The 24,139-nt window shown below is 38.2% G+C and overlaps 1 protein-coding gene across 1 annotated transcript; it reads left to right on the top strand.

Moving 5' to 3' along the window:
- The first annotated feature begins 1 nt into the window (after position 1).
- Positions 2–23,887, top strand: FAM91A1 (family with sequence similarity 91 member A1). Its single transcript, XM_054286528.1, has 24 exons — positions 2–120; positions 1,841–1,925; positions 2,602–2,753; positions 3,540–3,597; positions 5,150–5,217; positions 6,399–6,512; positions 7,556–7,646; positions 8,191–8,253; positions 9,351–9,457; positions 10,220–10,258; positions 10,359–10,471; positions 11,357–11,475; positions 11,897–12,009; positions 12,215–12,301; positions 12,885–13,017; positions 13,661–13,809; positions 14,209–14,343; positions 16,507–16,620; positions 17,511–17,583; positions 18,787–18,936; positions 19,406–19,513; positions 19,772–19,895; positions 20,906–20,975; positions 22,285–23,887. Exons 1-24 carry the CDS (start codon positions 49–51, stop codon positions 22,459–22,461), a joined length of 2,514 nt encoding a protein of 837 aa, XP_054142503.1. The 5' UTR covers positions 2–48; the 3' UTR covers positions 22,462–23,887.
- The last annotated feature ends 252 nt before the right edge of the window (positions 23,888–24,139 follow it).

Here is a 24,139-nt window from a genome sequence, read left to right as displayed (position 1 = left end):
GGCCGGAGCGCCTCCCGGCGGCGGGGCCCGCGGCCCGGCCTGCTCGCCATGAACATCGACGTGGAGTTCCACATCCGCCACAACTACCCCTGGGCCCGGCTGCCCGCCAGCGTCAGGCAGGTGCGGCTGCCCGGCTGCCGGCCCGGGGAGCGGCGGGGGGACACGGGGCACTCGGCCCTGCCTGCCCCGGGACAGGGCGGGCGGGCCGCGGGGCGTGTGGGGCGCTCTGTGGGACAGAGGGGTTTGGGGTGTGCACAGCCCCTCTGTGGGGAAAGGGACTCTGGGTGTGTGCGAGGTGTGTGTGGGGAGGAGGGGATGAGGCAACGGTGTGTGCTGTGTGTGGGAGGCGGGGACTGTACGTGTGTGTGTGTGGGGCCTCAGTGAGGAGAGGGGTACATCGGGGTGCCGCGGGGTCCCAGAGGGAGATGTGGGGTCCCACTCAGCCACCCTGGTGCAGGTGTCAAACAGCCGGGTCAGGTGTCCCCTATGTCACCCCCGAATGGGGCAGCCGGACCGGGACAGGCGCCTTAGGAGCCTTGTGCAGCCCCGTGTTTCGGTAGGCAGAGAATTGTTTGCTGCAGGTGGCTCATGGAAAAGAAAACCTCATGAAATTTTGATTGCCTGGGTTTAATGGGCCTCTGATAGCAAAGAGGAGGTATTGTGTCGAGTTGAGAGGAGGTTCTCGTTCCAAAGTCTTCCACTGCTTTGAAGCAGATGCTGTTGAACAATTTCTGCTCTTGCACAGAGGAAGGGTGGAGAGGATGAGTAGTTGCTGCAGGCCACAAGTAATGCAATTTCTTGAGTTTGAGATTCCAGGAGCAGTAAGAGGAGAATAAATGATGATTTTTCTTTACCTGTCCAGCTGAGTGCCATATTGTTGGCTTTGTGATTCAGGATAGAAAATATGCCAGTATTTATTGCATTATTTAATGTACCTTCTGGAATACTGTTTTGCCTGCTTTATTGTTAGTATAGTCCTTAATATTTTTGTCCTTTGAAAAAACACTTGGCTCCCTCTTTAGATATTTAATCAATTCCAGACCGTGTCTCTGATATCAGGTGTTGCTTTTCTAATTCCTGATTCTGCAGTTTGTATGCAGCTTTCTTGTTTATCCCATATGTGCAGGAAAGTACCTTTTTGTCAAAGGATGTCTTTTAGTATAAGCTTCAATGAGGGAATCAGGAGAGGCAATAGAAAAACCAAGCAACCCAGATCACTTGTTGCAGATGCAGAGTAGAAGAGTAATTTGGGAAATATTGAGGGGATAGTTCTTGAAATAAGGCATCTGAAGCATGAACCAAAGTTCTCTTTTTATCTTCTTTTGTGATAGTCAAGTAATGTGCTGTGCTTGTTCCTTAATCTCGTGACCCTGGATCACTTGATAGTTTAACTTCCGCAAAGCTGCAACTTGAGCTGTTTCACCTTTTTTTTTTTGGTGTTAAAAGTTTCTTAGGTGCAGTAAATAAAGCTTCACATCATTCACCATGCTTGTTTGTGCTACATTAATTCTGGGTAATTTCTCAAGGCTGAATGACACTAAATGCTGGTAAATGTTTGATGCATCATGTCTGATTTGAAAATCAGATGCTCCCTTTTTATCAGAGTGGTACTAGGAAAAAGTAATCTAAAAATGATTGCTTAAATGTGCATCCTGTGTAAAGACCTATTTAAAGGTGTTTTTGAACTCACAGAGAGACTAAACATATTGTCATGTTGAACTGGGGGGCTCCCTGAGCAATGACAACTGCCTGCATGTGTTTCCTCATAAGACACTTTGCAGTGGTTTAACTGCAAGGTGGGGGTTGTGCAAGTCAGTTAAAAGGCCTTTATGTTTTCAAGGGTCTTGGGAACTCCCAGAGGGAATATGAGAGGCAGGTTGTGCTCTACAGCATCCGCAATCAGCTGCGCTACCGGAATAACTTAGGTGAGTAAAGAGGCAGAGTGACTTCTGAGTCCTGCCCCACTCTTCTGTGTGGAAGCTTGTCTCTGCTCTAAAACTGCTAGAGCAAATCCAGTTCAAAGGTCCTTCCTTCCTTGAAACTAAATGCTTCTAAATAATAAAAGCATGAAAAATCATGACTTTTGAGTCCATTTGACAACTTCTCTAGCAAAGCACTCTTGAAGGTTACAGAGTTGGCAGGTGGAACTGAATTCCTATTGTAGTTCTGCTGCCATTTTCCAAGAAATTAAGAGAGGGTTTGGCTAGTTAAGTCTGTCACTAGGTTAGATGCAGACAGTTATCCTGACTCACAGGAGCTTTTGGCTATGACTTGTTTGCAGGCTTTCAATTTAGTTCACATTGACTGAATCCATTTTTCTTCCCAAAGCAAATAATAAAAAGATAATTTTCTACAAGCTGCATGAGTTCTGTCTCAATGGGCCACTTCCTGGTGACCTTTTAAATAAATCTGCTCCTTAAAGTCTCTGAGGCTACTTGTATCATGTATAGAAATCTTTGGATGCTGAATTCCTTGCTCCACTACTTTATTTAACTTGTAGTTTTCTGTCAATTGCCATTAGGTTGTTTTTAACCCTTTGTTGTAACACTTCTTTGAAAAGTTGAACATCAAAGAACATTGTAACTTTTTCTCCCCCTGCAGTTAAGCATGTCAAGAAAGATGAACGTAAATATTATGAAGATCTGTTAAAATACAGTCGAGACCATCTCATGTTGTACCCGTATCATTTGTCTGACATCATGGTCAAAGGTCTGAGGGTAACACCATTTTCCTATTACACAGGGATAATGGAGGTGAGTGCAGAGCTGTGGTGGGAGGGTGTTGGTAATGGCCCAATAAAGCATACAAGGCACTGTATGCTTTTTTTGGTTTTCTGTAGGCCTGCCAAGAAGTAAAGAAACAGTAAGGAAAGTTTGTAGGGGACTGCTTTTACCTGCAGTGTTTTCCCTTCTGCCCCATTAGCCTTTCAGGAGCTGAACTTTTGTCATATTGAGCTGGGGTGGGACTTATTCTCAGACCAGTCTTTCCCTTTTGATGTTTGAGATTTGAGTCTTCACTTAAAACTGTAAAAGAAATATCTCATTTCAACCATATTGGAAGCTTTTTGAGAAGCCTGAAGCAGATCTGTTTTATGAGAACAAGGATGGTTCTGTTTTCTGTCAGCACTCTGGCAACCTTTATTTTTGTTGGATATTTGAAGTGCTTTTATTCTATTTTGTATATAATGATTGCAGACATAATGGGTTAGTTGTTTGTTTATTCTGTTATTACTGTTGGCAATTCTGTGTGCTGATTTGTTTTTTGTGGAGAGAGATACAGGATTTTGTTTGTTAGTCTTTCAAGCCAACATTTTTCTTTGCAAAGCTTACATTAACCAGAAGTCTCACATTTTTTGTATTCAACTTACTGTGTAATGATTAATCAAGTAATTGTCAAGTTTGATAAGGTAACTGACTTTAATAGATCTGTTTTAATTTTATTTAATTCTTAAAGTAAAAGCAACAGGCAGAATTTTGGACCTGCTTCTCTGAAACTATGACTTTCTTCTTGCAACTTAGAAGTTTTATTTTTTTTTTAAGGATATAATGAACAGTGAAAAAAGCTATGATTCCTTACCCAACTTCACTGCTGCTGACTGTAAGTATTACCCAGATGAATTACTACTTTCAGTGAGTTAGAAATAAGGAGCTTCTGAAGATGGATTTGCAGGCATCTGTTTGCTTAAATATGAGTATGTGAATGAAGGTGTAAAAACATTTGAATAGTGATATTAAGTGTGCCCTTCATATAAAGGTCTGTCAGTACAGGCAGGACTGGAATTGGGCTGGTTTGAATGCACATAGGTGTGGTACAAAACCTTGCCTCTGTCCTTGCTTGTCCATTGCTACTTGCCTGCATTTCCCATTGGTGTATATCAGCAAACTGAGCTGCTGGTCCTTTCCTAGTGTGCTTTTCTTGGCATGTGTTGGGCTGAAGGCTTTAGCAGGACACTGAGAAGTGACACTCCTGTGAATTGGCATCGGTGTGGATTGAGGGATGATGTACCAGAAAAGAGAGGCAAGAGGATCTGGTGTTTTATGACACTCTGGATGTGCCAGATATTTTATCTATTACACCTGGGTATGGGATGAGTAGCTTTGAAAGCAAAAACCTTGAACCTCTGGAGGAGAACAGAGTAAGATCAGTAGCCTACTCAGAAGTCTTACAGAGCAAAATGTAAACTGATGGCACAGGGATGTTATTAACCTGCCACTGAAATGTTTTCTATAGTTAACTCATAATTCCCTGCCTTTTGTATTAATTCATCAAGTTATTTTTAAGGATAGTGTGTAGTCAGGTGAGGAGTAGCCTGCAGCTTTTGGAAACAGTTGGTTTTAGTTTTAGAAGGATATTTTCGTTTAATTATTAGTTAGCCTTTGTGTAATTTTCACAGCAGGGAAACAGATGAACAACTTTCCTTACCACCATTTTGCTTGTTGGAAATCTAGTGTTAGTCAGGAGTTTGAAGAAAGCGGTGGTTTTGCTGTTTTTGTTTGATTTCTGCTGCCCCCCAGCAATTCTGTTATCTTAGCACAGCTGCAGATCAGTGACTGCAGTGTAATTGACTTAAATTTCCTTAATTACATTTTTTCATAAATGGTAGTGTTGACCTAGAAGTTGGAGTTAAAGTTAATTCTGAGACAGAATATGGTTTAAAACTAATGAATAGTTTTTTACTGTCTGTTCATGGTTCCTTAATGGTTGAAGGCTAGAGATTATGGAATTAAATTTTGTTTCAGTTTAACTCAACTGTATCTCAATCATATTCCTTAGAAGACTTAGTGGCCTTTTGTGTCTCTAGTTCTTAAGAGTTCTAATCCAGTGCATGGCATGGGCTTTGTTAAAGGATAGAGAAACTATCACTATTAATCTGAAGTTGTTGATGGAAGGAAAGGAGTTGGGTTATGACCTGCTACCCTGTGACTTGAGTGATAGGGTATTTATTTTTTTTTTTTCCCCTTAACCTGTACACAGTGAAAGAATGGGGATAGACTATGGAATGAATTTAGCTCCTATAACTGTCCTTTTATTTTGGGTAAGAGTAACTAAAAAGGTTATTTAAGAAGAAGGTCTGATTCTTTGAAGAATGTTTAATATATCTTCAGCTTAATTCTGTCTTAAGATACATAAAACCTTACTTATTTTTCAGGTCTAAGACTTCTTGGCATAGGAAGAAACCAGTATATTGATCTAATGAACCAATGCAGGTCTTCAAAAGTAAGTTTGTCTTTCATTTTCCCTCCCATTCCTTTACCCTTCTGTCCCCCTACCCCATATTATTTCATAGAAAATGAAGAATAGAATAATTTTCTGGCCCTGGTCAGTTTAATAGTGTGGCTAATTGAATGTGATGTAGTGTATTGTTAATTTTATTATGTTTCCTCAAGTTAATAAAGAGCTTTTTGGTTTAAGTTAAAGTCTAGTAAAGGAAAATACATTAATTACTACTTTTTAAATTTTGTTAATCTTATAATTTTGGAACTGTACTTTATGGTACCAGATAACTAATGTCTCTTGGCCACTATAAGCAGGGACAGCTACTGATTCTGAAAGAATTATTCCATTTTTCTATGTGTGCCATTGAGTTCACAGTTTATTTTGGAACAGTGATCCATCTAGGTGTGAATTCTTGCAGTGTGTTTTTCTCTAAGGCAATGTGATGAGTGCACAGACATCCTTGGATGTGAGCAGCACACGTGGAAAGCACTCTGATGGTTCATAGAAGTAGAGCCTTTAGTTTCAACAGTTCCTTCCTTTCTTCAGGGCACTCAGAAGTGCTCTTGCAGTAGCTTCATAGTCTTTTAACTGAAAGTGAGCTTACCAAAATGTGCAGCTGATAGTGAACCAAAAAGTAATAACTGTGCAATGAAAGAGAAGCTATTTAGCTCTATAAATAAACACTATCCTTCAGTTTTTTCACTGTATTTTTTTAGCTCTGTGCTTATTGAGAATGTTGTACTTTGTTCCTTAAAGTAAATTAAATATGTTCCTAAATTGTGTATTTTGAAATCATGAAACTTCTTTAAAATACCCTGTTTCTATACTTGTGCTCTCTTACTTGTTCAAATTAGAAATGTCACAAATAGTTTAAATTTGGATTTGATCCTACTACAATGGAATAATGTGGATTTTAATTAGCAACACCTACAGTATGGATGAGCTTATGGGAAGATCTAACAATATCAGATGGAAATATTTTTTTTCCTTTTTGTTTCCATGTGATCTGAGAGACGAGAGAAATTTGCGAAGTGACAGTTAATAGCACGTGTGTCTCCAGTCTGTAAATATATTGTACTTAAAAATGGATCTTTGTACAGATCAGTTTTATAAAGGTAAATGAATGTCTGTGCATGTGAAGTGCTCTTTATTACTCTCTCCAATGGACTGTACCACTGCAGAAATTTTTCAGAAGGAAAACTGCCCATGATCTGTTGCCTGTGAAGCCCGTGGAGATCGCTATAGAGGCGTGGTGGGTCGTGCAGGCTGGGTACATCACTGAGGATGACATCAAGGTAGTGTGTATGGATTGCTTCTCTAAATCTGGGTGAATACTGATAGTCCCTGAAAGCAGGGGCTTGCTCTCACGTGAAATACACAAAGATTGTGTTACTAATTTGCAGCAACTCTCTTATGAGTATCTTTCAGATTGTAACTAATGGAAATTGTTATGTTTCCCTTGAGGTGTTCTGCCCTCTCTCCCCTTTGTACTTTCTGCACTATGTACAGTGTAGAGGTGATTTTGTATCAACCAGTCTGTTGTAACTTATGTGCATGATCATATGATTTGTAGGGAACAAGTAACAAAGTATGTTTTCTTAGATTTCATGTTGAAGCCCTGACAGGTCAGCTTTGACTGAATTCTTCTACAGCTTCACTGTAATTAGTATCAGAATGGCAGTGGATTTGATACATATTTTCTTTGTTTCTGTTCTTTGTGTCTGCTTAGTTTTTCATTGTTTGCACATAAAAAACTTGTGAGATGAGTTACTGTTTCATCCTCATTCTGCTTTCATTTCTCACAGGTGGTTTTTTTACAGTCATTTGATCTGGATTTATTCTCTTCTCTAGAAGTTTTTTGTTTAAATTAGAAAATATTTAAAGCATTGATGGAATCTCTTTTTTGAAATATCTTAGGCTGCTCATATTTGGACATCCCAGCAGCCCAGGGTAGTTAATTTGAAGCCAGTTACTTTGATATTGTAATGGGCCTCTTTCTAGAATGATTCCAATTGTGTGGCTGAACACTGTTTGGAAGTTTTAAAGAGCAAATCTTTTATACTGTGGTGTTTGCTTGCCAAATTCTTGTGCAATTAATTTCCTTTCCTAGAGCATACATAATTTTGTGTGGGAACAAACTAAAAAATGTGGAGACTTTGAACAGAAACTGCAGTAAATTCTTCAGTATAAATATTTTGGCTAGGAACGTGGGTTACTCCCTGTACTCTTACATTACTTGTGACTGATTTGAGCCTTAAGTGTTTGGGAGTATTTTGAGTGGCATTAAGTATCACAGACTCATTCCTACAAGAAACTAATATGATGTTTTTTAACCTAGATTTGTACTACATCAGAGAAGTCTGCTATTGATAAGATCATTGATTCAGGTCCTCAACTTGCTGGTTCCTTAGACTTCAATGTTGTTCACAGTAAGTTTTAATGAACATTTCTGATTTTAGATCTTGCTTAGTAAATTCTAGTAGTGTCTGGAAAATAGGAGAATTGATGTGTTTTAATTTGTATCCCTGCTACCAGGTGTGTGACTTCTGGTCTGAGTAGCCAAACAAAGCCAGCACCTTCAGCTGGCAAAGCCAATTGAAAATAAAAACCCCACTTCTTGACAATACAGTGATGATGTTGAAAACTAAGTTAACATTTAGGCAGAGATTTGCTTATGTTTTTTAAATTGAACTTCTTGAATTTGTGGTCATTTTGCTGTGCTGTCCTGGAAGTACTTGCAGAGTTCCAAGTGTGCTGCATCAGGCTGCAAGTGAGGAACCCTGGTTTAGGGTGACACCTGGTTGGTATCAGGTGTGGTTTATTGACCTGTGCATTGCAAATAAATATTCTGATGGGGAGGCTATTAGGAAAAAATACTTTAAAATTGGAATTGGCTGGTGGGGAAGCCTGCTTTTTATCTTCAGTATTTTGAAATTTTTTTTTTTCTAAAATGTTGTCCTTTTATTTAAAAAGGTTTATACAACAAAGGATTTATTTACCTTGATGTACCAATATCTGATGACAGCTGTATTGCAGGTAAGTAAATATTTCATGTTATTATGCCTATGTTTTCTCAGTTTCCTTTTAATCATTCTGTAATTCTCTGTCTTGGAAACTGCTTGTCTGTATACGTGTTTGTGCCCAAACAAAACATTTGAGCTATGAAACTCTTCACTGACTAAATGTTTTCAATCCTATTAAAACATTGTTTTTATTGTATATAGCATTTATTTCAACTTGAATTCTTAGGTTGTATTGAATGCGTATTTAGGTGAGATGAGATTTTTTTATGGGAGTCATGGCATGAATTAATAAGTACCCTCCTTTAAGTTTGTAATAAAAGGAAGAATAGCACAGAGAATGGTAGTTAGCTTACCAAACATACGTGGGTTTTTGACTTCTTTCCAGACAGATGTAAGGTTTAATAGATACCAGTTCTATTATTCATGGGTATTGTCACCTCAGTTAGTCACAGACTGTGCCTGGAGACTGTGTAGGAGCTTAGACTAGCACAGCATGTGTGCTGCCCTTTGAGCAGCTTGTTATGCTGTGAGAGGTCTCAGGGGTTTCTGAATTCACTATAATCTGCAAAGGCATAAGTTGTTTGGAACTTGGTCATGCACAAGTACCTGGCATTGCTGTGTAGAGATCATTTAAGTGAAAGTCCTCTAAATACAAGACACTTATTGCTTAGATAATTGTTCTGGAGGTCTCAGTTCTGGAGTATGTGGGTGGTGTGGGATTTTTTGGGAAAAAACCCACACCTACGTTTTGTCCTACTCCAGTCACAGTTGTGATTTAATCTCCATCCACATTTTAAAATCATTTTATGGGCTGGACACTGGAAATGATCTGTAGTTGATGAGCTGGAAAGTGCAAGGCTATGATGGAAGGTAGTGTGGCTTTAGTTTCTGTAAGAAAACATGTTGACAAGCATTACTTTCTTAAGGAGTGGGGGAATTTTAAATACCTCATATGCTGTCTTCAGATTTTTATTCTTTGTGCCTGAGAAATTGTCAAAATTGCAAATGCCATGAAAACTAAAGTGTAAACTAATTTTTCTGTTTTAATACAGTTTCAGTTCAATAAACTGAGTTACCAGATTGTAATTCTGAAAGTAAATCTTATTTCAGTGCCACCACTTGAAGGTTTTGTGATGAACAGAGTTCAAGGTGATTACTTTGAAACACTACTGTACAAGATATTTGTTTCAATAGATGAACATACTAATGTGGCAGAGGTAAGTAAAACTTAACCTGTGTCTGGGAGATAGGAATATTTGAAAATGGCCCAAAGCACACTGCTAAAAATACTGAGAGATACTGGTTGATATACAGTGGTTTTGTTTACACATACTGCAAGGCTTAAGATGCAACCTGTAGCTTCTATAGTGCTTTGATCTTGAAGGAATACCTTCAGTTCAGTGAAACAATTGCATTAGCTGGAATGAACTTACACAGAGTTGACTAAAGTAGGCTTTTCTGTAAGTTAGAACTGGAACAAAGTCTGTTTTGCTAATGTGAGAAAAGTTCAAGTAATTTTTTCTTTGGCAGTGAAAGCACACAGGGTGTTGGCTTAAAATAGGAATGTGGCTTTTGCATAAGCATTGTTTGAGTATGAGAAATATGTTTTCATAAGATCTTCTCAAAACTTGCTGAATACATATGTGAAAAATACCCATTAAATATATCCAGGGTTTGTTTTCCTCATTGCCTGTCTTCTGACATACATGTCTAACTTAAAATGATATATACAAGGTTAGCCTAGAAATTACTAAGTGGAAGATAGCCTCATATTTCTTCTGCATGCTTTCAGATGGGACAGTTATGAGGCTTCGTGCACTTTTTTCATCATCTTTGATGCAGACAAAATTGTTTCTAACAGTATAGGCTGGGTTTAGAAATAAAACTAATAGAAAGATGCCAAATCTCACAAATAGTGATTTCCTGCCCTGTCAATACTGTATTGCTGACTCAACTTCTTGTGTTTTTTTATTTTTAAGCTGGCAAACGTGTTAGAGATTGACTTATCTTTAGTAAAGGTATGTATGTACAATGCATTTGTGTAACTGGATACAGAAAGTTCACTGTTTGCAGCCTTGGTTTCCCAGAGCAGTTCCTTATTCTGTGTGTGTTCTGCAGAATGCTGTGTCCATGTATTGTCGGTTAGGCTTTGCTCATAAAAAAGGCCAAGTAATAAACCTGGATAATCTTCATCCATCATGGAAGAATGTTCCTTCTGTAAACAGACTGAAGTAAGTGTCTTTACTCTTTCTGAGGCTTATTTTCTCATTGAAGGAAAAACTTAGAACATCTGTTTTTAAAGCTGTTGGTTGCTTTCTAAGACTTCTGGAATAACAAATCTCACTTGGCTTTCTAATGTGTATAAAGACAAGAATAAATGATCCTCATGTTAAACTGAGGGTGAGGAATGGTAATTCAGCCTGTTAGTTCAGAGTGCTCCATTTGGTGCTGTTACTTAGTGCTGGCTTTTTGACCTTTAGGTACCTAGTTGCTCACTTTCCCAGCAGATGAATGTATTTGTTTTAGACTCCTGGGACCAGAAATAACAGCTGTCAGTGTGCTATTACAGAGGCTGTGGCTCTTGGCACTGCTGGCAGTGAATATGTGCATAGAGTTTGCTTGTTTGCAGGACCCATTGCAGTTCTGTCAGTGACACTCTCACCTAGGTGTGCATCTATATCACTTCCCAGGCAAGTGCTGTTAATACCAATCAACAGAGTTCTCCAAGTTGAAATGCCAAGCTGCATTAATTAAGAATTGCTAGGTGCTTTTAGTTCAATATCTGCTAAGCCATTTAAAACTACTGCTCTGCCTGTTCTCTTTAATGCTTTTTCACATTGTGAGAACAAAGTGGATTAGATTTTTTCTATTGAATTGCTCAATGATGGTGGTTTGATTTTTAAGATCTTTTCACAGTCTGATATTTCAAGCCCCTCAAATAAGCCTTTCTGCTGAAGCAGGACCCTGAGGGATATTAAACTTGACTGATTTAGGGCTTGGACATTGAAAGGCATGTGTTTGGTATGCTTGTGCATGGACTACTAGCACTGGAAGGCAGAGATACTTCTCTGGTGCTACAGTGACCAATAGATGTGGATTTTAATTCACATTAATAGGAGTACTTTGGATCCTCAAAAGATGCTGCTTTCATGGGACAGTGGGGAAAACAGAAGTCCTATACAGGAAGCTGGGTCATCAGCCACAGATACAGATACCAACAGTCAAGATGATCCAGGTTAGCTCTAACAGTAAATTTTAATACATTTGGATCAATTATTTTTATATTTATAGAGTGATGTAGGCTGTAAAGAGATCTAGAAACAAGTGAAACGCAGATTATGTAGATCCTTTTGTCACATGGACTACTCAGTGGGGGAGGTGGTGTCTACTTCTTCGTTTAAGAGTTTTCAGCTAAATAACTTCTTTCTGAAGATGAGACTGATCTATATTGTGGATATAAACTTGATACAAAGATACCAACTTCTGAATTAAGCTAATCAGTAGTTTAGTAGTAATAAGGGAATTTTGGTTTGCTTTGTGTAGCGATAACTAACTTTTTCCTTTTTTTCCTTTGTTGTTAGATTTGATTAAATTTAATGGTGCTATTTTAAAATAAAATAAATGTGATAATCTACTTCCTTTTTGTTTTCTATTAGCTGAAACAGCCAGTGTGAGCAGCCTGAACCTGTCCAGTGGACACACAAAGCGCATTGCCTTCCTGTTTGATTCTACTCTCACTGCCTTTTTAATGATGGGAAATCTCTCACCAGTATGTCCAAATGGTTTGATGTATTATGCCAAGAATAAATATATAAAGCTTTAAATTACTTTGACATCAATATAAAACTGCTTTATTTTAAAAAACAAATACTAAAAAAATCTTCTGTATATTTGTTAAGGGGTAATTTTGTTTAGTACAACTTCTCCTTGCCCATTCTGTTCTCAAAGAAGACAGTTTTGTTTTGTTGTTTCAGAACTTGAAAAGTCATGCAGTCACTATGTTTGAAGTTGGGAAACTATCAGATGAGAGTCTTGACAGCTTCTTGGTGGAGCTGGAAAAGGTAAATTGTTACATGTTTGACAAAATGCTTTTCCAGCACTTAAAGGGGCCAACTTCACCTTCTAAAGATAATTCTAGAAGGACAACTGTAGAATCATGTAGAAGTGCTATTAATTGCTGTATCATTTCATACCAGTCAGGATGACTGGACACTTCTGTCCTTTACCTAAAGAGTGAGTCATGGTTCTGATCTGTCTTGGTGTACTTTTTGACCATTCCACTAGCATGGCCAAGACCTGCTTTTCATTTAATACTTGCTGTAGATCACCTTTGCATAAAACCTGCAGGGTTATTACTCAGTTATAAAGCTTTAGAATGCTAATTTGTTCAACTTCCCTTCAGTGATTGATCCTTATGTGAGCAACCTGCCAGTTGCATTTGTTTTGTTTCTTGTTCTAGTTCAGAGCACAGGGGAGGGGGAAGCACAGCCATACTTTGACCATGCCCTAACTCTGAGGAGCCCAATCCTGTTCCTGTTTGTTTGTGTTTAGGTTCAGAGGGGAGGGGGAAGCACAGCCATACTTTGACCATGCCCTAACTCTGAGGAACACGATCCTGTTCCTGTTTGTTTGTTTCTTGTTTAGGTTCAGAGCACAGGGGAGGGGGAAGCACAGCGATACTTTGACCACGCCCTAACTCTGAGGAACACGATCCTGTTCCTGCGGCACAATAAAGACCTGGGGGCGCAGGCTGTGCAGCCTGATCAACCAAACAATGGTACTGTCAGCACCTCTGGAAACCCTAAATTGGTTTACTTACCTGCCATGGACTCAGCTTTCTGCCCTTGCTGCTCTTGTAGCAGTCAGTATCCTACTTGTTTAAAAATATTTTGAAATATTTTTCATCATCCTTTGAGCCTGTGTTACTGGGTTTGCTTGTTTAATGACAGATTTGATTGCCAAAGTTTGCACTGAAATCCACAGCAACAGATTAAAGTGTAATAAAGGCAAGACAAGCTGAAATTGAGAAAGAGATTGTTTCAAATCACATGCTTCTAAAATGCATATAGAAGAGTCAGCTGTTCTGTCAAAGAAACATTTTTCAAGCTATGAAAATGAATGTATTCTTCTAATGGCGACAGTTTTTTAGGTTTTTCTTTTAAAACTTAGGTAATTGTCTCAGTATCTCTGTTTATTTCCCATGTTCAGTTAGTTGGTGAGGAACTAATTCAGTGTCAGACAGCCTTGTATACCTAGAATTACTAAAATTTTGTACAGATTTATTAAAATTAGCCCAATTGTTTAAAACTTCATTGTGGGAAATGCTGTATTCATGGCTTAGCGGAGAATAGAAAATCTGAAATCATAGTTTCTCTTTCCATTTTAAGTGATAATTTAAGAATCTTGTGTTTTGAACCTAGGGTTCCCCTTGGACCTGTTACGATGTGAGAGTTTGCTTGGTTTGGATCCAGCTACCTGCAGCAGAGTTCTCAACAAAAATTACACTCTGCTGGTTTCCATGGCACCACTCACCAATGAAATTCGACCTATTAGCAGCTGTACACCCCAGGTGAAAAAATCTGTCAGATGTCCCTTTTAAAGTGACAAAATCATTAACATGTAGCATATCACTGTAATTAATCTAATAAAAAATGTTAAGTTGAGGAAAAATATGAATATTTAGTAAATTAACTCTGTTTAACTTACTAAGAGATTTTCTGTTCAAGTTAGAGTCAGTGACAGCTATTTTGTTCTTGAATTTAGAATCACAGAAAATACATTACTGTGAAGACACTTGTGTCACTGGACTGAGTACCTAGAGTATAGTTAGTGGAGAGTAATACCTTTGTATTTCAGTGCTCAAAAACTAGATTTGTATTTCTTTTAAACTGTTTCTTCTTAAATTAAATCTGTATGAATGATGGTTGCAATCTGAACTTATTTATAATTTCTTGAATGATCTCTTCAGCACATTGGGCCTGCAATACCAGAAGTCAGTTCAGTTTGGTTCAAGCTGTACATATACCACATAACTGGACAAGGACCACCCTCCCTGTTGCTCTCTAAAGGAACACGCCTTCGAAAACTCCCAGATGTTTTTCAGGTAGTCTGTGTGTGGATTTACTCTCCCTTCCTTCTCCAAGTGTTTCAAAGATATCCTGTATGCTATTTAGGGATAACAGGTGAAGTCAGAGGTACAGTTCATTGGAGATGATGTTCCTTTTCTAGAAGCAAGTTTTATGCAGCATCTTGATTTGTTTTCTTTTGAAGTTGTGATAAAGGAATGCTACTTATATCTCTCCCTTTGTCAGAATGTGACTCCAGTATATTTAATGCCACCCCTTTCAAGTTAAGTGTAAAATGTGGCACTGCTGTCCTAATAATTGAGGTTTGTTAGCCCATCCACAGAGTGTTAGAAAAATGTAGAAGAGCTGTGTTAAAAGATGGAGACCTAGTATATTGTGCTTTTTTCCTAGCATTGTGCAAGAAACATCACTTCTAAATACAATTCTGTCTGGTTTAGAAGATGGCTACCATGATCAGTTCCTGTTTGTCCAAATCTGTGCTGGAGACTTTGGAGTTGTTGGCTGTAGTTGTCCCTACAATTTTAATGACAGAATAATTTAATAAAGGTTGCATTGGATTGAAAAAAACACCCTTCCTAGCCCTGTAGCCTGACTTGTAGCAGTATCTGGAAACAGGAAGAAGCAGCATATTATGTAATGCTTCCTTTTAAGACCCTTCCACTCTCCTGCATATTCTGGTCTTGATCTCCCGGCTGCATGTGGTTCTCTGTACACAGAGATTGTGACTGGAGTTGTTGGTTCTGCACTGATGAGTTGATTTCCTCAGTTCCTTCCAGCCTGGAATCCACCTAACTTTTTATCATCCATTCAGTGCTTTGACAGGAAGTCCCACAAAACAACACAGGTGATCAACTTCTGCCTGAAAGATCTCAAATGCTGCCTTCTCCCATTCTGAGATACTAATAAAGACAAATGTGCCACAAAAGAGCACTGCTGGGTATTCTCTATACTGGACAAATGTAGATGGAAGTGGCCATGACAGCTTCTAATCTTGCCTGAACCAAAAATTCCTTGCATCTATTGGCTTTGCTTTGGAATGCTGTGGGCATTTAGCAGTGTTTGGGTCTTGCTGTTCACATCAGAATTTTTAAAATAGTACTGTTTAATTTTATAATTGCAGAGGCCTCTAAAGTTTTCATCTCACTTTTTTCATCCTGTAAATATATGAGGAACTAAATGTTTTGGAAAGGTTTGGAAACATTCAGAGAAGGGGGTGCATTCTTTGGTGTACCTATATCAGCAGTCCTCTCTAGCACTTGGATTTGTAGATTCCTCTCAAACCTTTCATGTGTCCCTTTCCTTTATGATTTCAAAAATTTTTAGATTACCTGTATTTCTAGGATTTACTGTAAGATCACATAGGATTAAATGAATCAAGTCTTCTAGAGCAGAAAGCATTTTGTAAGGCCATTGGTGATGACCTTGATTCTAACCCTGGTTTGTCTTTAGTTTAAACTACCTGTACATGTAAGGACTGTGCACTTTTGTTAGTAAAGAAGCATTCAGTGTGGTAGCCTTGGGAAACTTCAGAATACTGCATGAATTTCAGTGTGCTGACAGGACAGATTTTCTTGAACTAAAGGATCTCCCAGTTTGGATTTTTTTTTTTCCCCTCTATGGGAATATGAGTGCTTCTCTCCTGCTACTGTTCTGTAACATCATTTTCTTAGGGAATTGTCAAGATATTTCTGGAAATCTTACAGAGTTGCAGTGGAATTCAATCTTGAAAACTGAGAAACTAGGAAGTTATTTGTGGTTTTGTCTTCCTGTTCCCCACCCTGTCCTTGATAGATATTTTGGGGATTGATTTATCTTTGTTCTTTGCTGATAGTGTTAGTTTATCTAGCTTATAGTTTGCTTTTAAATTTATGTGGGATTATATTAATCTCCTATTTGCCAGAAGGGTGCTGCAGTGGCCACATACTTTTACAGGATTTGGTGACAGATACTTCCTGTCCAAAATTTTAACTTTGGAGCTGGCAAACCTCAAGATCTCAAAGGTCTTTACCAAGAATACAAACATGAGTGATCCTTGGTTACAAGTATAGCACTGTAGAGCTGTAATTACCCATAATAACCTCCTAGTTGTAATGATATGCTAATGCCTAGCTCTAATGTGTCACTTGATGTGCTTGGATAATTCGTTACTACTACACACTCTCTTAATTTCTCTCTTCTAGGGTTATGATCGCTTGCTAATAACGTCTTGGGGCCACGACCCAGGAGTAGTTCCTACTTCAAATGTGCTCACAATGCTGAATGATGCTTTAACTCATTCTGCTGTTCTGATTCAGGTACAGAGTGCTCTGTATAAATGATGAAAACCTGCATAATTTTTTGAGTTAACCTCTTCTGTGGTAGAGGATGTTGACAATGTAGAAGAGCTACACTTTGGCCAGGAGCTGAAAAATACATTTAACTTTTTGCTGCTGTGATTCAGTGGTGGTTAAGACACAGGTTTTGCACTGAATTCACACTATGTATGTGTTATTTTGGGCAAGCATATTGAGTTTTGGTAGCTAAAGTAGGGGAGATAGTAAACTGGGATGAAAGTGAAGGGTCCACAAGGGTTTTAGACAGCAGTGACTGCTATTATGAACTGTTATTTAAGAAATACAGCTTTTCAGACTGCTTGGTATTTAGCTCTTACAGTAAAGTATGAACAAAACATGCTGTTTATCACCAACTGCAGAATAAGTTGGGTTTTTCTATTTGGAAGAATTAAAATTGTTTCCTCATCAGTTTCTTTGATTCAGCTGAACTCTCAGAATTAATAATTTAAATAAATAGATGTTTAATATAGTAACAAACATAAAATTACATGTTCTCAAAGACCAGCTTGTAAGTGGCCTGTGACTGCTGAAAAATGTTCTGTATGCAGGAGTGGGAAGTCCCTTTTGCTCCAGAAGTGCTCAGCCTTTAGAAAATATTTTTATAGCCAGTAATTGGAGAGAAAAATTATTCCTCTTCAGTGAAACTTTACCTCACTGTGTTTACCACATGCATTTTAAGGGCAAAGGTGGGGTACTCCAATTATTTCAGCTAAGCAAGGTGTTTAATGCATAAATACCTCCAATGGTTTGTTTCATCAGCTTGGGTGCTACTCCTTAAAAGGGAGCACAGTAGGACTGAGCTAAGCTGATGAGTATTTTTTCTGTTCCTAATTTAATTTCTTGTTGTTCAGGGTCATGGCATGCATGGAATGGGAGAAACAATGCACATACCTTTCCCTTTTGATGAAGCTGAGCAACAGGGAGGTAATGGATCATCTTCTGTGTAATTTCTACACTACATTACACATCTGTTGCACATCACCTTGTGCAATAAGGTTGCAATAATCCTTCTCAAACAATTTTGTTGATCTTATGAGTCATATGAGAAAATGGAAAGTTTTAAATGGTTGACAAGTCTGTTCTGAGCTTAGACATATGACCTTCCCCTTTCTGTCTTCTCTGACCTAATTAGAATGTGTTTTCTGGCCTTGCTTATCTCCTAACACAGGTGTAAAGAATTATTAACTAGCATATTTATTAACTGCAGAAGTAATTCTTTTATAAGTAATATTGTATTGAGCATTTCTTAACTGTAAGACAGGTGAGGCCAAAACTGAACAAACTTACCTTGATTATTAGCATCAGAAGCCTACTATGGTGTTTTTTTCCTCAGGAAAAGCTTTGCTAGCAAAATCTATTCCTTTGAAGTCTGCCTAGCTCAACTGATTTTGAAAGGCAGGAATTAACAAGTTCTCATTACTCCTTGGTGAAAAGGAGAGAAGTTTTTCATAGTTGAGGCTATAACCTCTCCAAGTGAGAGCAGTCATAAAAGTATGCATTTCCAGGTACAAAATATAAAATTATTTAGGCTACCACTTAGTTTTATTTCTACTTGGCCCAGACTTTTCTAACTTCCTAATTTAGTTTTTACTAGGTTCAAAATTTGTTACTATTATATTTGCTCTCTCTGATATGTCTGGTTTTTCATCTAGAATGAAGTTGGAAGAAACCCTGAAGTTAGAATCTCTCAAGTTTTGACATGAACAACTCGGTGTTGAAATTTCTTGTTAAGCTCTAATGCTGTATTCCGATTCTTCAGAATTTCAGCCATGTGAAGCATTTATCTTGCATTGCATCTGCCATAGAAGACTCTGGCACTGAAAGAGCTGGACACCTGATTCCTAGCTGAACCTTGCCATGTTTGCTGTGAATGTGTCTGTGTAGGAGAGAGATTACCTTTTATTTGCATTTTTCTTTCTCCTTGGCTCTCTTACTATACTATAAAATACCACTTCATGCTTGGTGTTATCCCAAATCTAACAATATGATTGCTAAGATGGAGCAGGAAAAAGCAGGAAAATAAGCAGGAAAAATCCAAATAAAAAACTTACCCTGGCCTAGAGAGGAACCACATGGTTGTGGGGAGGCCTCTTTAAAAGTACACTGGAATATGTTTTGTTTCCTCAGACTTCTCTCGTGTGAACATGGGCATTCATACAGCTTTAAAAATACTGAGAAACAAAGTGGACTTGCAGCATTTTTGTGGCTATGTCACAATGTTGAATCCTTCAAGTCAACATGCTAACAGAAAGCTGAGTGATGCCTCTGATGGAAGAGGTTGGTTACCAATAATTGTCTTTTTTATCTGTGTCCCCTTAATTTCACATACAATCACTTGAGCAAAGGATTAAATTCTTTGATTTGTGACTCTACAAAATACTATCCAACACAGATAGGAACTAGTTTTGAGTGTAAATCTATTGGCAGTAGGCTTACTTCCTAATTCTTCTTTAAGACTGGCTCAGAAATACCAAATACAGATTGATAAATGACTGAACTATAACAGTCAATAAAGGGAAGAAATACTCTTTTAAATATAAAAAAATAAATTGTAACATTTTTATATGCCATAGCTTAAACTTCCATAAGTGCTGTGGATCCCTAAATAGCTCTTCATTCCAAAATGAGTCCAGCCCTATGTTTCTCCCTGGCCCTTCTTCCAGTTTTATAGCTTCATAGAGCTTGGGTAAAGGTAACTAAGCTTCTATTCATGTGCATGTTTATGTAAGAATTACTTTGCCTTTAGGGGAGACTGAACTGGCATCAGGATCTGATGTAAATGGGAGCACAGAATCATTTGAGATGGTAATAGAAGAACCCTCAATGGATTCTGCAGTCAAGCAAAGCCTTGAAGGTAAAAACATGGCAAATGGCTTGTACTAAATATTACCTTGTTTTTAAGGATCTAAATTCAATGTTTGATTATTCTCTGGGACAAATCCCAAATGAAATTCCTCTTCAGATTCCCTTAAATAATGAGCAGTTCAGTAGATGAGCTGTCTTTAAAAAGCATGAGCTGTCTAGTGGATCCAAATCTAAGATTTTTGACCCCAGAATGAGATTTGTTGCTTTCTTTTTCTTACACTTTGGTTATCTCTTGTTCTTTCTGTAGTACCCACAACTGAACTGGAATGGGTTCCCCTGGAATTATGCTTTGGCATTCCACTTTTCAGTTCTGAGTTGAATCAGAAAGTCTGCAGAAAAATTGCCACTCACGGATTATGTAGAAAAGAAAGGTGAGCTGTAATTTAGTGGTTGCAGGTTTAACAGATGGTGAGTCTGGAGCTTCTGCAAAAGAGATACTGCAACTCAATGACTATAAACCAGAACTGAGCTGTGTTTATAGAGTAGCTAATTCTGATGTGTAAGGGAGGTTTTTTTGGCTCATAGATGTGTACAACTAGTCTTCACTTGTGGTAAGATTAAGATTACGCTTTTTTTTGTAGTTGCTCTAAAGCAAAAATTAATTCTTTGTTTCAAACTGTCTATAAGCAGATCAGGAAAAGAGTAAATTGGGGTGCCTTCCTACTCATATTCCTTTCCTAGCCTAGCGCAGCATTTTTCTCTCCTCTTAACTGTTCTAGAGTGGGGGAGGAGAGCTTGCTTTGATATAAAATGCATTTAGCTCTTTTAGAAATTGTCTTTACTGTTGGTATCATGGCTTAGTCATGGCTTAGGATCCATCTATCTAATGCTTTTTACTGCAGCTTTTCTTTATGAAAGATTATTCTTTCAACAATGGGATTTTGGGGATTGCCTGTTTTGTTTTGTGGGGGGGTTGGTGGGACTTTTTGTGTGTTTTTTTTTTCTTCCCCTAAGGCACAGTTCTGGAAATCAAAAGTAAGGCTGCTTGAAAAGAAGGCTTAAGGCTATTATTATAGTAGTTGACCTGCTTTCAGCAGTGTGTCACTAATAAACTTCTTAAAAGTCATGTTACCAGACTGTCCTGGATAAGAATGAGTCTAGTATATTACTTATTTTACATAAAATAATATTTTTCAATTGCAGTAGTTTCATTTTATTCAGTGTAAATGGTGTTTAAAATAGCTTTTACCTGACTAGACTCAAAGCAGATGAGTCAAGCACCTCTTCAGTGGTGACAATATTATCAAGCTTTATGTGAGAAAGCTTTTGTCACATGATGTTAGATACTGCTGGAGTTACTTGTGAGCATGTTATTACAGGTACTTCACTGGTAAAAAATTGTGTACCTTGACCATAGCTTGTTTTCTTTTGTTTTTTACAGCCTTCAAAAACTCCTACATTCCAGTAGAAAGCTGTCTCTTCAGGTCCTTAATTTTGTTCATTCATTCCAGGTAAGGAGCAATAATCCAGATGTTAATTGTTCTGTATGACCTGTCATCCTTTCTGCCCTCCTACTTGCCTTTCTTGGGTGTATGAAAACATACATGGTTTGCTTTATTTGCCTTTTCTTTAAATGGTAACTGTATTAAGCACTCAAGAACTATTTGAAGGACAAAGGAAGTACTTCCCTATCCCTTTTTTAGCCTCATTTAATACTTGACTCAACTCTGTGGTTACTTCCACTGCATAATTATTTTAATTGTTTTTTATGGCACTTGCTCAGCAAAGTTGTCCTTCACTCCTCCTGTTGTAACAGAGCCTACTCTGCTGGTGATGTGGTGGCTGCTTGGATATGTTGGAGAGATTTACTGCAAACCAGGGAAATGCTAAATTTATCTGCCTCTCAAATCAATGTTTCCATATAAAAAATATGTCAACATGGATTTCATGCCAGTCACTTTTGTACTTGTCCTCAGATCCTCTAGACCTTGGTGTTCAGTGAGTGTAGATATGTAAAACTACAGACTCTGGAAGGATTTTTTAGGAGTGTAGGTAGGAAATAGCGATCTTGTGTAGTAAGCAAAGAGGAGTGTCAGGTCTGCAGCCTGCTCTAATTCTGCATGGAGGCAAGCCATATGTAACATTGAATCTGCTTAGGTGCTCTGTCTTGTGACACTTTTCTCTAAAACTCTGTTTTCAGTAAGATAATGAATTTGCAGGTTACTTAACCAGGTAGTGTTATGGATGCTGTCATCCTGAAACTGTTTCCTGATGAGAATGTTAGAGATTCCCAGTAGGTTTGAAGCCCTGAAACCAACTGTCAGTCTCAAGTGGCTCCTATCCAAATGTGTTAGATGTTATCTCTGAGATACCATTTCTAGATGATGTCCATAGAAAGGGAAAAAAAGGGTGCTGCTGTGAGTTTTAAGATGAGAAAACCAAACTTCTGGGAAATGATTCCCCTCAGCATATGGTCAAGTAATTTCCTCCCAATGTGTGTATCCATCTTAGCATGGTACAGGTAAATAGCAGTCTGATAGATGTCCTGAAGATTTTAGAGCTTTCCATTCATTTTTTTCTAGGTCTTCAGTTGTAAGTCTCAAGCTTCTCTGAAGGTTTCTTGGAAACCAAATCTTGCATGCAAAGATGCAGCTGAGGCATCTGTATACTTCATTTTGTTTATTCTGTTTTTACTTCCATAATTATTTGGTATTCACTGGACTGTAGTAACACACTTCAGAAACTCAAAGTGTATTTGCAAATTAGATTAACCCGTGATATTCTTTGTTTTTAAGACACAGTTTTTTGTTTTGCTTTTAGGAAGGAATCTCAACGCTGGATCAGCTCCATGATGCTGGCTCTTCAAGTTCACTTCTGCAGCCAGTTTCTGCAGACATGGGTGTTCCTCTTCCTGCCAAGAATCTCATGTTCAAGGAAGGTGTCTTATCTGAATGGAATGGATGGGCCCCTTCCTCAGTTCTTTTCAACCACACCTAGGGAACAGGTCAAATAGAGGTTCTTGTGCATTGATCACTAAATGCCTTTCTTCTATTATGGTTAATTCCTAGTGCCAACCACTAAGAAGTGTATGCTGCTGCTGCAGCATAACCCATGTAAAAATAGTGTTACAAAATGTGTTGTGTTGCAGTACTGGGGAAGTACTTAAACTGTCTAGAACTTGTTACTCATTACTGCATATCTTGCTGCAACAGAGAGCTTTTTAGCTGTCAGCACTATTTTTATCTTGAGACAATCTTTCTTTTATAACTAAACATGCCCTTTCTAGGCTTTCTGATGATTGTTAAATTTCTATGCTGTCACCACAAAATTGCAATAGTAGTTTTCTATGTTCGTTACTCAGACATAAATTCTGTTTAGTTTTGTACTGTATTACTGAAATTTTTTCTGTATAAAGGTAAGAGATTTGGCTCTTCCTCTGAGAGCTTAGTGATACCAACTGATTAAATAAAAATATCATGATGATATGGGGCATTAAGGATTGTTGAATTCTGTAGTTCAGCCCAATGGTGGGGCCTTGACAAATCAGTACAATGGAAGGAGGAGGCTGAGTTAGTGCAGACTCAATGTCCTGCTGGTGACCTGAGGTCACTTTGAAGATGAGTGGTGCACTCTCATCTCTGTCAGGTGGAGGTATGGAATTGTGGAGGATCTGAGGTGGTTATCTCTGTTTGCAGAGTTCTTAATGATAATGTATTCATCCTCCTCTTGGTGTGAAATCAGGAGTGTCTGAAATTTGATCCCACTGGGAGACTTCGGCTGTAATTTGAAGGTGGTGATGATTCCTGTGGGAAATTCCTGTTGTCATAAAGTGAGTTTAAAGTAGACAACTAGTTCTGTCCTGTTGATTAACGTTTGAAAGAACAGAGCTCTTGATTTTTCACATCAGTTGTTAGCAAAGGAAGATAAGGGCAGAGGATGTGAAGACAGAAAATTCAGTGAATCTGTGTTCCTTGAACTATTAGCTGTTGATCATGAAAAAAATTAACAGTAAGCTTTTTCATCTAAAATCATGTTCTGGCTCTATTTGTAGGGGATGACTTTATGTAGCATGACTTTGTTTATATTAGGTATTAACAACTTTTTGCCAGCTTAAAAAAGTCTGTTCTGTCAAGCACACAAGGAGGACGAGCAATGTGGTTTGTGAAGACTTCTCTGCTAGCTCCCTTCTTTACTAGAACTGCCTTGTTTTAAATAGTCACAACTAAAAATGAGACTTAATCATCCTGTCCTTACTATCCTGCAATACACAGTGGGTCAAGGATCTGTGGCACAGATGGTGCTGAACAGCAGCAAGGTGAAAAATGGCAACATTTGGGTTTGTATCCTGTCCTGCATTAAAAAAGCATGTCAAAAACTCGAAGAGGACAAATGTACAAATGTACAGGATAATGCAGTGACTTAATGTACAACTGTGAAGATCCCATTCTTTTTCACTGGCTTTGTGTACATTCCTGAAGTGTAAGCATAGGACTTTTGCTCTAAGAAACTGGAAATCTGTAGTACTTCAGTTTGCTCAGTGCTGCTTTCTTACATCAGTTTTGTTCTGGAATTTTACCAGCAACAGCTGAACTTAGCATTCTGCATATATCACAGTTACATCACCCATATAAAGTTGATTATTTACACTACTGTGACTTTCTGTACTGGACATACA

The sequence above is a fragment of the Melozone crissalis genome, unplaced genomic scaffold (assembly GCF_028551555.1).
Source record: "Melozone crissalis strain CALT ecotype California unplaced genomic scaffold, PUWL_Pcris_2 ptg000002l_1, whole genome shotgun sequence".
Taxonomy (NCBI): Eukaryota; Metazoa; Chordata; class Aves; order Passeriformes; family Passerellidae; genus Melozone; species Melozone crissalis.
The sequence above is the reverse complement of the archived record's forward strand: the minus strand, read 5'-3'. Positions and strand labels throughout refer to the sequence as shown.

Excerpts from the sequence above, each read along its gene's own strand:
- FAM91A1 (XM_054286528.1), top strand. The coding sequence starts at position 49 with ATGAACATCGACGTGGAGTTCCACATCCGCCACAACTACCCCTGGGCC. Across the intron at positions 10,259-10,358 it reads TTGACTTATCTTTAGTAAAG|AATGCTGTGTCCATGTATTG; the intron begins GTATGTATGTAC and ends TGTGTTCTGCAG. Across the intron at positions 19,896-20,905 it reads GGATTATGTAGAAAAGAAAG|CCTTCAAAAACTCCTACATT; the intron begins GTGAGCTGTAAT and ends TGTTTTTTACAG.